This window comes from Brachyhypopomus gauderio, chromosome 1 (assembly GCF_052324685.1).
Source record: "Brachyhypopomus gauderio isolate BG-103 chromosome 1, BGAUD_0.2, whole genome shotgun sequence".
NCBI lineage: Eukaryota > Metazoa > Chordata > Actinopteri > Gymnotiformes > Hypopomidae > Brachyhypopomus > Brachyhypopomus gauderio.
In genome coordinates, this window is record NC_135211.1 from 21,952,432 (window position 1) to 21,968,068 (window position 15,637).

General features: G+C 40.3%; 1 protein-coding gene across 8 annotated transcripts in view; it reads right to left on the reverse strand.

Annotated features, from left to right (window-relative positions):
* The window catches only part of wnk2 (WNK lysine deficient protein kinase 2), a 44,422-nt gene that overhangs the window by 16,142 nt on the left and 12,643 nt on the right, over positions 1 to 15,637 (reverse strand). For 5 of the 8 annotated variants that reach the window (XM_077002961.1, XM_077002970.1, XM_077002951.1 and 2 more), the window contains exons 2-8: positions 7,544 to 7,716; positions 6,617 to 6,837; positions 6,253 to 6,410; positions 5,671 to 5,759; positions 3,967 to 4,204; positions 2,132 to 2,405; positions 226 to 1,244 (exon numbers count right to left, since the gene is read on the reverse strand). In XM_077002961.1, the coding sequence (XP_076859076.1) occupies positions 226 to 1,244; positions 2,132 to 2,405; positions 3,967 to 4,204; positions 5,671 to 5,759; positions 6,253 to 6,410; positions 6,617 to 6,837; positions 7,544 to 7,716 (2,172 nt within the window). The remainder of the gene's footprint in view (positions 1 to 225; positions 1,245 to 2,131; positions 2,406 to 3,966; positions 4,205 to 5,670; positions 5,760 to 6,252; positions 6,411 to 6,616; positions 6,838 to 7,543; positions 7,717 to 15,637) is intronic. The other 3 variants (XM_077002932.1, XM_077002979.1, XM_077002920.1) reach the window with 2 other exon arrangements.

Below are 15,637 nucleotides of genomic sequence, written 5' to 3' on the forward strand. Positions count from 1 at the left end.
AGGACAGAGGTACTACCATGTCTGGCACCAATGAAGTGCATGAGGGACAAGAGAGAATCTTGAAATTCACAAGGGACACTGCCATGCTAATCAGTCAGTCGCACACAAAAAATGAGAGCACATTTGGAATTCATAAACAAAAACACAAAAGCTTAAACGTTAAGATATGGTTTTTAGAAGGGGGCTGTGATTACAACTAAAAAGAAAATCTGAGTGTTCACTTACTGGGGGAGATTGCTGGTAAAGACTCTGTTGCAGCTGTACTGACGCCTGAGGAAAAGATCCTTGGTGTATCAGTTTAGTAGACTGTTGATAAACTCCCTGGAGCAGCTGGATAGCGGCTTGTTGCTGGATCCCTTGATGCAGCTGAACGCTTGCTTGTGGTTGGACACCAGGGAGTTGCTGGATCTCCTGATGCAGCTGAACGCTTGCTTGTGATTGGACACCAGGCAGTTGCTGGATTCCCTGATGCAGATGAACACTTGTTTGTGGTTGGACACCAGACAGTTGCTGGATCCCCTGGATAAACTGGGCAGCAGGCTGTTGCTGCTGGGCCCCATGATGCAAGTGGAGCGTAGGTTGTTGCTGGGCCTCCTGATGCAGCAGGACACCGGGCTGATTTTGGACACCTAGAAGCAGTTGGGCTGGTTCGGGCTGCTGCAGGGACTCTTGCTGATGCTGGACGACAGACTGAGGTTGGACCACTGTGTGTAGCTGAGTGGCAAGCTGTGTTTGGGCTTCATGGTGCAGTTGAGGTGTAAGCTGTGGCTGGACCCCTTGGTGCAGCTGAGGTGTAGACTGTGGTTGGGACCCCTGTTGTTGCTGAGGTGTGAGCTGTGGTTGAGCCCCCTGGTGCAGTTGAGGTGTAAGCTGTGATTGACCTCCCTGTTGCAGCTGAGGTGTGAGCTGTGGCTGAGCAGCATGGTGTAGCTGAGGTGTGAGCTGTGGTTGAGCAGCATGGTGTATCTGAGGTGTGAGCTGTGATTGACCTCCCTGTTGCAGCTGAGGTGTGAGCTGTGGCTGAGCAGCATGGTGTATCTGAGGTGTGAGCTGTGGTTGAGCCCCCTGGTGCAGCTGAGGTGTGAGCTGTGGTTGAGCCCCCTGGTGTAGCTGACCCAGGAGCTGTACAGGTGGACTGAGGAGCTTCTGTGATGTGGAGATAGGCTCTGGCAGAGACTGGTAGGGAATGCTGTGCTGGTTACACAAAGCATCTGTAATCACTGTGGAGCTGGTGATGCTGTCTGCTACAAAGAAAGTTAGAAAAAAGAAAGTTAGAAAAGCTCCCGATAACAAAGAACTGTGAGTTCAAAACGGGTTGTTTTTATTTGTGTTTGAAGGTGTACTGATTCTAATGAAATATTTTAAGTATGTCAGATTATCTCTGCTCCACACAGTAGTCTGGAGCACTGCACATACTTTTCTATGCATAGGGCAATAATTAAAGCTTTAATGTGGAAGCAGATATTGTAATTGCAGAAGATACAGCTGAGTGGGAGATATTGCTTCATGGTCATTTGAAGGTTCATTGATGACTCATTCTGCTGACTCACTAGTGCTGTGTGTAAAACTGTACCCAGCCATAAATTCTTAGACCTGTTTAAGAATGCTTCCCTCTCCTCATTTTTACCAAGGTTGTCTGGATTTCCACCTCAACTCTGCACACATTCCCATAACTTTCCAGTCTTTATGTTGGGGTAAGAGTTCAGTGAGTTCGCCAGCTGGCCAGAAAGAACCATCTGCCTTGGCTCAAATGTCTGTCGATTAAGACTGTAACAATACGCTGATTCACTCCATCACATCAACTCACTACCACAGCTGCAATTCTATTCTGTATTGTTAATTTTAGCAGCTAATTCTAATCCAAGTATAAAGAGATTCAATTCACAACTGCAGTTTGGTAAAAAAAAAAAAACTTCACTTTAACCTTTGCTTTTATTCAGTGGGTAATGGCTGACCTTTTGACAACAATATTATTAATTATGAAAAACAGGTAACACAATGGAATGCTTCAGACAACACACATACAATGTGTTGTTGTATTGCAAATCAGTTCTGCATGTTTACAATAATCAGGATAAAAACATGGGCTCATTTTATCCATGTGTAATCTGCAGGGACTGCGGTTGCTCACATGTTGCAGTAGTAGCCGTAGTGCTGGGGGCATTCGAGAGCAGTGTGATGTTCCCACTGTCCGCCTCCTCCGTCTCAGCTCGGGTGTCCTGTGCTAACCCTGCAGGGGCATCCTGAGGCACAACGCTCCTCTGGGTCTTAGTGCCCTTCTCTTCCATCTCGCCCTCACTCCCGGACACAGTCCTCTCCCTACGCCACTTTATCAGAGCTACACGGTCCCGGATTGACTTGCTAACAATCTTCACGTCAGTTTCCAGGAAGAAGCCAGAGTCAACCTGTGGAATATAAAATACAAGTTAGTTTTCATTTTTCATATCAACTAGTCAGCTAAGGGGTTATTAAGAACACATTATCCTCAGTTAAACATGCTTAAACATGTTTCAGACATAGGGAACCTTGCTGAGGTTATGAAGATTATTTTGTAGGATAATCTACAAAAGAAAAAAAAAATCTGCTACTAATCTAAGTGTTATGGTTCTTCCAACAGGCAGTGATCCAAATTACAAAAACACAACTCAGTCCAAAACCTATTGAGGAACATCAAAATCTAAATTCTTGAGTCACCTGCTCAAAGCCCAGATATCAATCCTATTGTGAATCTCTGGTAGGAGCTCATGGTTAAGGCCCACATGTAGACTGGATGAGCTGAAACAGTCTGTCATGGAGTAATGGTCTCAACAGACACCTGTCAACTGAGTTAAAAACTAAACTAGAAATAACCTAATTAGAAACTGCCGTGAATGAGAAAGGTCACACCATTGACTAATTGTCAGAAGGCTTGTCATTTTTGTTCTTGTTGATTTTGTTTTCTCTTGTTTTTTCAACTCTGTAATTCTGTGCATTAGTAAAATCAATCAAACTTTGAAAAGTTATACAATAAACACTTTTTTACTAAACATTTTATTAGATTTTATCATTTTTATAATTTTGAATTCAATAGTATGCAGTTGTTATGGGCAAGGTGAGGCAGTATGCGGAGACAGGTGTTCACGTTCACACATAGTATAGTAAATAGTGAGTAGCGCTGTAACAAACACGCAACATGCACTGATAAGCACAAAACAGACTCACAAAGATGAGCACAGGACAAGCCACATATATTTAACACATAACGTGCACCGCCTGTAACACATTGGACCAATGAGACGGGTGAACACATACACAAGCAGCCACACCCACAGGAAGTACACCACGTACACACGCCTGAAGAGAGGGGTCCAGGGCTGTAATGTGACAGCAGTCATTTGTAATGAAAAAAATAATAAATCAACCTGAGACTATAATATATTCAACTAGAGAAATAAATATTAATATACAAATACATATAAAATATGAATATGTAGATAAAATGACTACATACAATAGCTATTTGTGTCATTTTAACTTTGCTAATTATAAGGTCCATTGGTCAGGCCAAATGCCCAGAATCATGTTAAAGTATTAAATAATTAATAAATTGTATTAATATCTTCAGAGCTGCATAGACAATGCAGGGTGTGACCCAATGTGTGTGTCTGGGGACAGATCAGCTCTCTCTGCATCGCTCTCTAACAGTGAGATCAGTGACCATTCTCCATTATGATTAATCAATGAATCCACTTCCTGTTAAATCATTGTAACTTGTATCATGCCTTTGTGTTTTAGATGGACATGTAGGATAGAATATGGATAGAGTGTTGATGTATTAAAGACTGAGTGTAAAGACTGTTGATGTATTATCTTTTTTGTTCTTCCTTTCAGAAAATACAGTATGATCAAACAAACAGAAGAAGACATAAAATATAAGCTCATATATATAGCTTAATTTTTAAAAATGATGGATTCCTCTCTAATTACCATTTCTTGGGCGACTCCTTCTGGGACTTCTCTCCCAAGGTCAAAGGTGAACTCGATAGCGCCACTGTCCTTGTACCTCCCTTTCAGCTTCCTTGCGTCCTCCACCCACAGTCTGAGAGCGATCGACACCTTCTTACCATCATCTTCCTCAGCGAGTTCCACCCGTACTCCAGTGTCTTCAGCAAAGAAGGCATGATTCAGCAGATCCTTAATAGAGTATCTAGGAGGAGAGACATGGCTAAGCTGAGTTCATACCGTATTAGTTGTTGACTCATTTCTCATTCTCATATCTTTTCTACAAGTCCTACATTTTCTCTTTCTTTAAAGTTTCCTTAAAAGAAACCACAAACTAACTGTGATTTAGAACAACATCAGAGTGAAATCACAATTTCTGCACACCATAATGGACAAATTACTTAAGTCATCTAATCAGGACAGAAAAGAAGAGCTGATTCATGCACGCACACGCACACACAGACACACAGGCACAGAGGCACACACACATACACAAACACACAACGAAAGAGATGCTTACAGACAGATTTACAACTTATCTGAATATGGCTTCAGTCTCTATTAACAAATCTGATCTTTTCTCATATTTACCTAATAAGATTTGTATGATTAAAGCACTTTAGGCAGGAAAACTCGGGAATTTGATGTAAGTATGATGACCAGGTTCTCTTGTAAAAAGATAATTAAATATTACCCATGTATTTAGAACTGATTCAAGCCAGACTTATTTATAAATATAAAAAACATGAGTGTATAAACTGATTAATTAAGAGAAAACATCTGAACAGGAGTGATATTAACTCTAATGTTTTCCACATTACTGTGGTGGAGCACAGCTGTTGTAGCAAAGGTCATTAGTTGTATGATTGAGGATATGTGCATGAGTAGCAAGACAGCACTGACAGGAAGGGTAGAACAGCACACACAGGAAGAGTGGAACAGCACGCACACAGAGAGGAAAGTGCACATAGGAAGAGTGTAAGGACAGCACACATAGGAAGAGTATAACAGCACACACAGAAACAGTGGAACTGCAATCAAAAGAAGAGTAGAACAGCATACACAGGAAGAGTAGAAGGCAAGCACACACAGGAAGAGTAGAACAGCACACACAGGAAGAGTAGAACAGCACATACAGGAAGAGTAGAAGGCAAGCACACACAGGAAGAGTAGAACAGCACATACAGGAAGAGTAGAAGGCAAGCACACACAGGAAGAGTAGAACAGCACATACAGGAAGAGTAGAAGGCAAGCACACACAGGAAGAGTAGAACAGCACATACAGGAAGAGTAGAAGGCAAGCACACACAGGATAAGTAGAACAGCACATACAGGAAGAGTAGAAGGCAAACACACACAGGATAAGTAGAACAGCACATACAGGAAGAGTAGAAGGCAAGCACACACAGGATAAGTAGAACAGCACATACAGGAAGAGTGGTCATCAGCTGTCTGTGCTCAGTGTCAGGTCACAGCTTTAAAAGTTATCATCACACTAAACCACGAAAATCTGTCTCTCACCTTAATGTCTGTCACCTCTAACATGCAGAAGTGGTGTGATGTAACCCATTCATTCTAAGAGGGTTTATTTTCTTTCAATAAAGTCAATTGATCAAAAACCAATCAACCAATCAGTCAATGAGTCAGTGTGTTGGTGCTGGTGCAGTACCTGTGCAGGTGTGCTCTCACCTCTCTTCCCAGCGGTGGCGGATACACTCTCCTATGATTTCCTTAATCTCAGGGACCGTCACCTTACTGTAACTGGCTGGTTTAACCCCCTGTGTAATTAGCCAATAGCAACACTGTGAGCATCAGATGGCCCCAGCACACCACACACATCTTAACAAGTCTGAAAAACAAAAGGCCATAAAACCTTTCCACAAATTTAAACCCCTTGTCTACTATTACACAAGATTACACTTTCTATCTCTACCTTTAACCATACTCTTAATATCGAACAAATTAATTGATCTAATCCCATTGTCAAATAATTCTGCATTCTGTATATATTTCTTGAGTTTTTATTCCCAGTTATTCAGATAAAAAAATAGTTGTGTGGTCCTAGATCAGAGTGATTGGTCACATTGACATGCAAAATCAATGTTTCAGCTCTTAAAATAGCATAAACTTTTAAAATCTCCAACGCAGCTGAGAGCTGATTCTGAGTCAGCAGAGCCCCAGACTTCAGCCAGAGAGCACAGTGCATTAAAGACGCAGCTTCATGTCTTTCCCAGCAGTGCAATTGGATGTGCAATTGCTGTGCCAACTCACGCTGGTGACTTTGCGGTAGATCTGTGCGGCGTTCTGGCACTCGGAGTACGGGTACTCGGACGTGGCCATCTCAAGCATGCACATGCCAAAGGCGTAGACGTCCACTGCCTCGTCATAGTGCTCCTCATACATCTCTGGAGCCATGAACTCAGGAGTGCCTGCCAGACGGACATGCCACTCAGGCAACACAGTACAAACAGGTCCTGCCAAATCATGGCTGATGAAGGCTTTACAGGACTTCAGAAAATTCTGGGAAGCTTTTGAAATTAACATTTATACATGTTAAATGTATAGAATAACCCTTTCTCGATGTCTTAAAATTCAAAACTTGTGAATTAGGTGAAAACTGCTGGCTGATCATTACCAATGACACTTTTAGCAAAAGATGCCCTCTTCAATGTAGCCAGGCCAAGATCCCCAATCTTCACGGAGCCTGTGGGGCCTGTGATGAAGATGTTATCGCACTTTAGGTCCCGGTGGATGATGGGAGGGGTCCGTGTGTGCAGGAAGTGGAGACCCTTGAGGATCTGCCTACACCAGCTCCGAAGAACTTTGGGTTTCATCACCTTGAAGCGTTTCAGGTACCTACAGGAGAGAGCAGCTCTGAGCAATGAAACCAGGCAACGGGAAACAAGGGAACGAGGTGACCAGGGAACTGCAGAACCAGGGAACTGCGGAACCAGGGAACTGCGGGAATGGGGGGCCTTAGAGTTGGTCAGTGGCATTCATTCATGTTGGGGTTCCCCAGTAAACAGCTTTTTTCCTGTGCTATATAAGTATTACACTATTTTATGATTATTGATTACTAATGTTTTTTAGTAATTAATAAATAAATTAGTCATGTATTAGCAATGTTTATTTATTATTCTTGGGAAAAGAGAAACATATCTTTACAACACACCAAAGTAAAACAACACAGCACCCAACAAAATGCCAATCGAGTTATCAGGGTCAGCTCTCCCACCCTAACTCAATTATGCAGTGTTAAGAGCTCTAATAGCCTTTGATGCACAGGATGCACAGGTGTGTCAACAGGACGCTTCACTGTCACGCACTTCTGAAATCAAAGGAGGGGAACAAATTGAAACCATGGGTGGGTCCAGTATGCGATACCAGCCCTGTATTATACATGACCGTGCATATGGCAGTCTCAGCCGGACAGGCAATGGCCTTGGCCACAGTAGTGATGTTTCATGTTTAAAACGTGGTGGCACTGTGTTGAGTTAGCATCCCTGTCGTCCCTCATTCTCAGATGTTTCCACATCTCCTTTGTGGTGTATCTGATACTCACGTTTTTAATGTGCCTGATGTCATGAGTTCGGTCACCAGAACGATGCACTTCTTGCCTTTTACGGGCGACTCCCAGAAGTCGTAGAAACGGACGATGTTGGGGTGCTGGAGGCCCTTCAACATCTCCGCCTCCTCCTTAAACCTCTGGCGCTCTGCTTTGGACAGCTTACGATCCTGGTGGGCAGACACACAGAGAGAGAGAGAGAGAGAGAGAGACAGAGAGAGAGAGACAGACAGAGACAGAAAGAAGAAAAAGAGAAAGATGTGGAAAAGAGACACAGACAGGAGGGAGAGAGGAGAAGAGACAGAACACAAAAAGGAAGAGAGAACAACAGAAAAGGTTTTACAGGGACAGACATTGTGTCTATTGCATTATTGCAAAGGCCAATAGTGTGATTATATGATTATATATACATATAATATATGGTGTGGTCTTAGATTTCCTTCACATTTAGATCCATTAACTTTCCTTGGTTTGATGTGTTCATACTCCAGGTTGTTTCTCTTTCCTCATTTAAATTAGTAATTAAAATGTTAATAATGTTTAATGTTAAAAATGTTTACGTTTTTTATCATCAGTCCTACAAGGCTGAGTTGTCTTGTAGGACTGACATGATTATGGAGTTTCCTGTGGCTCAAAACACTTCCATCTGCTCCGTACTACTGCAGGACCCACTCACAGTGTGTTTAATATCTCCATCTACATGCTGAGCTGTTATTAGACTTATAGAATTCTTGAGTATCTCTCTCTCTCTCTCTCTGTTGGTCTGTATGTCTCTCTCGCCATCTCTCTCTCTTGCTGTCTCTCTCTCCCTCTTGCTCTCTCACTCAGGCATACACCAGACATATGCACACACACACACACACACACACATAAGAAGGCTCAAACAAAAACACAATCAGTATATATAATACATAGTAATAACTTACTAACCACTAACCTATTAAAACCTCTACCAGATGGAACTCCTAATTAGGTCCCATGTCGTTAACACTGCATGACATCATGGTTCTCAGGCTGTTTAGCATGTGTATCTGTGCTTGGCTTTCTTGTTTGCTTTTGCTATAATTGAACAGGAATAATGTCACTGGTTTGTAGATGTTGGGATGCCAAGTCATGTTCCGAAAATTATTACATAATTGAGCTATGATCTCAAAACTACACTAGAGAATGAAAATAACCATAAACACCAGTGGTTCAAAATAAAAGACCCAGGGTTGCCACACTTTGGTTAACATCAAATTCAAGGACCTTTAAGTGACTTTCCAGGACCAACTTCCTCAAATTCAAGAACTGCACATGGCGGCATTTACCTACTGTTACCCCTGAATATGTTAGCACAAAGCGATGTTAATTCAATGCAAATTCAAAAGACTGAATGCCATATTTCAAGCCATGCATCCTGAAATTTGCATGGCTACCAGTTTACCAATTCACCTGTGAGAAGGTGGTACGCATGTAAAGCGGCTACACACACATTAACTATGTACAGGAAACACTAGAATAATATGCCAAACAAACAAACAAATTTTGCCAATAAAATCTACTGGAGAATGACAGACCTTTTGCAAAGTAAAAGTCAGCATAGGCCCTGCAATCAATGTAATTTTAAATAAACTTGTGCTGGCAAAATAATGACACATTGACAGCAGACAAAAAACAAAATAATAATAATACACATATCCATATACACATACATACTTACACAGAACAGAGGAGCAAAGCCATATAATGAGATTAGAACAATGTGTTTCTAGAGATCTGGTGTGAGATGTTTCTTGCATATTTTGAGTTTTTGAATCTAATTTAATCGACTTTAAATTACCGTAATTCATAAAGCAGAGGAAGGAGTGCCAATTACCCTTCCACTTACTGTAGTGAATGTGGTATTTTGTTAAAAGTACATTTTTGGCATCAGAGACATCCAAACTTACATTTTGCACATACAATAAAATGGTATCAACATCAAAAAAATGAATGTTAAGTTTGAGATTAATCCAGTTTCTAATGTCAATGCAACAACTTTGTGAATATCAGAGGTGGAAAGTAACTAATTACATGTACTCACATTACTGTAATTGAGTACATTTTATGAGTAATTTGTAATTTTCTGAGTAGTTTTTGAAATATGTAATTTTTACTTTTACTTGAGTAAATTTTGACCCAAGTAGTTTTACTTCACTACACTTGAACGCCCTCACATTACTGAGTAAAAAAATATTGATGGTGAAAAATTAAATGCGGGCAGAAATTAAATCTTCTGAGTCACAGAACTGAAGGCCAATTGCATGGCCTTGCCTTGCGCGCGCCCTTTCCATTGTCTCATAATCACGTCGTAATCTGGTGCACTTTTTTTCCAAAAGGATGAGATCTTGAGAATCTTCTATCCATCAGGTTCTGTGGGATCCTGTGGGCATTTTATTGTGAAAAGTGGAATCCTGTGGGCACTGTATTTTGAATAGTTGGATCCTGTGAGCGTTTTAAATAGTGGAATCCTGTGTGCATTTTGGTTTATTTTGAGATGTGGGATCCTGTGGTCATTTTATATTTTATTTTGAGTTGTGGCAACCTGTGGGCATTTTATTGTGAATAGTGGGATCCGGTGGGCACTGTATTTTGAATAGTTGGATCCTGTGAGCACTTACTTTTAAATTGTGGGATCCTATGAGCATTTTTTTATTTTTGATGTAGGATCCTGTGGGCATTTTATTGTGAGTAGTGGAAATCTGTTGCATTTTAGTTTGATTTGTGGCATCTTGTGGGCACTTCATTTTGTGTGCATTTTGTTTTTTGAATAATTTGTAATTTAAATTTCTTTATTCTTATCATAGTGTTGTCCGTTGGACTGAAAATTGTTTGCACTTTATGGTACAGGTTGTGACTGTCCTTGTGCTATGAGGAAGTATGTTCCTGAGCCCAGCTGATCTTTTTGCAAGTGTGGATGTGCACTTAAATACACTTTGAAATTGATTAAAACAACTTGTGCTGAATTTGGTTCATGATTCATCCATGCATTAAATAACTGAAAGTAACTAAGTAACTTTTACTCAAATTACATTTTAGATGAAGTAATTTTGTACTTTTACTCGAGTAAATTTTGAGATGGGTAATTTTACTTTTACTTTGAGTAGATTTTAGGCAAAGTAATGATACTTTTACTCAATTACAATTTTTCAGTACTCTTTCCACCTCTGGTGAATATTGACATGAAAAAACCAAATGCCCCAGGGATTAATCTTCTGACTTACAAAAGGCACATGGCACATTTGGTGGTTGGCACGTTTGCTTCTGAGCACTGGGGTCTTGGGTTCAAGTCCCTATATGAGTGGAGTTTCCATGTTCTCCCCGTGTTTGCGTGCGTTTCCTCCGGGATCTCTGGTTTCCTCCCACAGTCCAAAAACATGGAGGTTAGGTAAATTGGCAGTCCCTGACAAATTATCCCTGAGTGTGTGTCTGTGTCTCTCTGTTCAATAAAAGGTAGTTGTCTGAGTGTCTGTGCATGAATGTGTGTATGCTTGTATGCCCAGTGGTGGATGGTGTTCTGTCACTAGGGTCTGGCCTCTCTCCCCCTTGCACCCCATTCAGTCCCCCAGGGGGCTGTGGATCCTGGTAGAGAGTACGCTGTGCGCAATTGGCTGCTGTTTCTCGCCGATGTGTGTGTGATTGGTTGTCTGGTTGTCTGAGACTTGTACCTGTGTTAAAATTGTAAAGCACCTTGAGTATCCTGAAAGGCGCTATATAAATTGAACATTCATTCATGAATCCACATCAAATTTAAATGTTCTTTCAAGTAACATGGCTACAAGACAGATCTTATTTATTATTTCAAAATGAGTCTCTTTCACTTTAGGAGATATGAGCCATTTGACAAATTTGGAATGAGCAAAAGCCATTGTGGTCATATATAATATGAAATTGAAAAGAGGAGCTCCTAAGTGAAAGAGACTCTAGTTTCTGGCGGATTTTATCTTCTGGACACATAAATTCACAGCAATGGCATCATGCCATAATGTTTCACTTGTACCACAGCTTTGACTCCAAGTTGAGAAACTAGATGGTTTTCAGAATACCGCACATTTACAGTTTTTCTCAGTCGATTTGGTTCATTTCTCAGATCAGAATTGAAATTCTCAAAACTGTTCATTCAATCTCCACATCTCCTTGTCACTTGTGCACATCATAATTGCATTTCTCATTGTGTTTAACATTTTGCAAATGTTTTTGTACATTTTGCAAATGGACAAGGACAATTGTCTGTTGTTTTTTACATTATCAGTTGCTTATGTCTTGTTTATCAAAATGTGTTGTACGGATTGTCTGTTGAATTGTCTTACCCTCCAAAACATTTAGTCTTTAGGTCATCGCCTAGGTCATTATATGCAAAAGTGCTGAACATGTCATAATCTCTAAGGCATCATTTTACATTTATTTATTTAGTTTATTTTTTTGTTACATTTTGGTAATTTATCCTAATTTGATTAAATTGTTTGCAAGTGAACATTCAGTTACAGTAAGAAAGGGAATTGGTGAAGGCTGAGATCAACCAATGGTCTCAACCATAGGTCAGAGCTGCGTCTCATGAACCTTTGCTGTAATTGGCAAACATTTATAGACGCTAAACACTGCAGTATCACAAAGTCTCATAATGGAAAGACAAGGCCATGTACAGGGTGAACAGCCAAGAAGAGGAGTAAGACTATGTGGTGTAGAGGGGTAAGACTGTGTGGTGTAAGGCTGAGGGGATAAAACAGTGAAATAAGGGCAACAATTGTGGACCATGTTTTACATGTAAGTCATGGACTGTTGTTGGGTGCAGCTGAATATTGGAAGAACAACTGTGTCTTCAATCGTTCAAACATGTCATAGAGAAAACATGTAGGCCTATGTACTGTAATTCAGAAATGTGCTCTCTGCTGTAATGCTGCACATTGACATAAATTCTGACGTTATTCAATTTTTTTTTTTGCATTTTTGCATTCTTATACCATATAGGATATCAAAACTAGCTTATAGGGGTAGCAGAGGTTCCATTTTCACACAACAAGGGGAGGCTCTATGTGCTCAGGTTGTTTTAAGTGTGTAGAATAAGTTTTTTATTTTGCAGTTTTTCCAGTCAGTTGTCTGTCTTTTCTGAATTTCAATCAGATTTGTTTTTGTTAACAAATTGCAGTGTGAACAATGCAGTCAAACAATATTGCTGTACAAATTTGATTCCAGTCCAATTTCTTGCTATCAGTCTCCCACATACAGTCATGTGTAACTTTGTGTTCCATGTAAGTTTGTATGTGTGTAACGTATTTACAGTTTTTCTTTGTCGATTTGGTTCATTTCTCAGATCAGAATTGAAATTCTCAAAACTGTTCATTCAGTCTCCACATCTCCTTGTCACTTGTGCACATCATAATTGCATTTCTCCTTGTGTTTAACATTTTGCAAATGCTTTTGTACATATTGCAAATGGACATGGACAGTTGTCTGTTGTTTTTTACATTATCAGTTGCTTATGACATGTTTATCAAAATGTGTTGTACGGATTGTCTGTTGAATTGTCTTACCCTCCCAAACATTTAGTCTTTAAGTCATCGCCTAGGTCATATGCAAAAGTGCTGAACGTGTTGTCATAATCTCTAAGGCATCATTTTACATTTATTTATTTAGTTTATTTTTTTGTTACATTTTGGTAATTTATCCTAATTTGATTAAATTGTTTGCAGGTGAACATTCAGTTACAGTAAGAAAGGGAATTGGTGAAGGCTTAGATCAACCAATGGTCTCAACCATAGGTCAGAGGTGCGTCTCATGAACCTTTGCTGTAATTGGCAAACATTTATAGATGCTAAACACTGCAGTATCACAAAGTTTCATAATGGAAAGACAAGGTCATGTATAGGGTGAACAGCCAGTAAGAGGAGTAAGACCGTGTGGTGTAGAGGGGTAAGACTGTGGTGTAGAGGGGTAAGACTGTGTGGTGTAGAGGGGTAAGACTGTGTGGTGTAAGGCTGAGGGGACAAAACAGTGAAATAAGGGCAATAATTGTTGACCATGTTATACATGTAAGTCATTACACAGCTTACAATGGCTGAAGCTGGTCGTTGGGTGCAGCTGTATATTGGAAGTGGAACTGTGTCTGGAACTGTTCAATTGGAACTGTGTCTTCAGTCGTTCAAACATTTCAAAGAGAAAACATGTATGCACTGTAATTCAGAAATGTGCTCTCTTCTGTAATGCTGCACATACATACATACATACATTCTGACATGTTATTCAATTTTTTTTATTTTTTTTTTTTGCATTTTTATACCATTTAGGATATCAAGACTAGCTCATAGTTTCTAATTTTGCAGTTTTTCCAGTCAGTTGTCTGTCTTTTCTGAATTTCAATCAGATTTGTTTTTGTTAACAAATTGCAGTGCAAACAATGCAGTCAAACAATATTGCTGTACAAATTTGATTCCAGTCCAATTTCTTGCTATCAGTCTCCCACATACAGTCATGTGTAACTTTGTGGTCCATGTAAGTTTGTATGTGTGTAACATGTATTTGATATACCACAGAATGTGCAGTGTTCTTGAAATCAAAAGCTTAGCTAGTTTCCATCAGAATATACAGTCTGCACTGACTGTGACTTATAGTTGCACTGACAACACGACTAAGTATTTTGACTGCTTTGTTCATAGGTAATGGCACACAGACTAGATACTCTGATGGCACTGACAAATTAATTGACCTAAATATTTGATTTTGGGGCAAAAACAAAGAATTTTGAGTGAAGTATGTGCTTTTGCAGATATTTCATTGAGTTTTGCTGTTTGCACTAAATGTTTTGAGAAATGCACTAGTTGTGATGCCAATGAAAAGCATGATGTGAGAAATGAACCAAATCGAGAAAAACTGTAAAATACACGGTTCATGTAAGTGCAGTTTCTGTGCTGTTGGGGAGCTCAGAGCGAGTCCTAGGTCAGGCTCAACACTACAAACCTCCTGACTGGGATTTTAAATTTCACAATTGCACTGTGGTATTTTATGAGGTGGAGCTTTTCCTCTGGCCTCTTGGGAGAGAAAATCAGGATGTCCAAAGGATGCTGGACTTTGCGGTTTGGTAACTGGTGCAATAATATACAGTCTGTAGAAATAAGAGGAGAACAACCTGGAGGGGTTCATTTCCTAGTAGTGAACCCATCTGAAGCCTCAAAGTTGAGATTAAGGTATACACTCCTACATATGATACAGCACAGGGTCAACACTGCTATCCTCATCTGACTTGCAAAGAACTCTTTCTTTCTGTCAGTCTATTTGTATCTGCACACACACATACTCTATTTTTTTAATTACTCCATCTCTAACGCACATCTATGCACTCTTTCCTTCTCTCTTTCAACACCAAGGAGGCTTGTGTCAGCATTTTTTGCTGTCCCAGACAGCTCTGCAGATCAGCACTGCTGAGGGGGGCTTTATGCAGAACTGTTCAGCCTGCAGCTTGTACACATGATATACAGATCCTCTGAACCAACATTAAATCAGGAATGACAGGAGCCACGTTTACAAATGAACTCAAATGACCCTATGACCATATTACCCTTCAGCCAGTGACTGCAATAAAGTGCTTCTGAAACAGTGCTGTTCACATACAATAAAGGCACACAGACACACACACTTATTTAGTATATCTTTAAGCTTACTGTCATGTGACACCCTTCCTGGGTGTCACCTTTCCTACGCCAATGTCCTCTCATGTCTGTTTTGGTTTGCTTTCCATATTTTATTTACATGTGCTCTTTGTTTTGCTCACAGTTGTTCATGCTCCCTCATTAAGTTCTCCGCCCCTCATTATTTTCACCTGTTCATAGTTTGTTCCTCCTTGTTGTCTTCCTACCTGTTTTGTTTTCTAGAAGTCACATCATTTGTTTGCTTTGTTTCTTTGAGCTTTCTAGAATTATTAAATCTCTCCTGCACTTGCATCTCCCCCCCCCCCCCCCCCCCCCCATCACTCCACTAAACGTTACACCTACAGTCTCATTCACTCTCGTTCAGTGTAGATACTGTGGTCTGTATAGTCAGAGGTAGTCAAAGGCCAACTCTCTCCAGCACACCCAA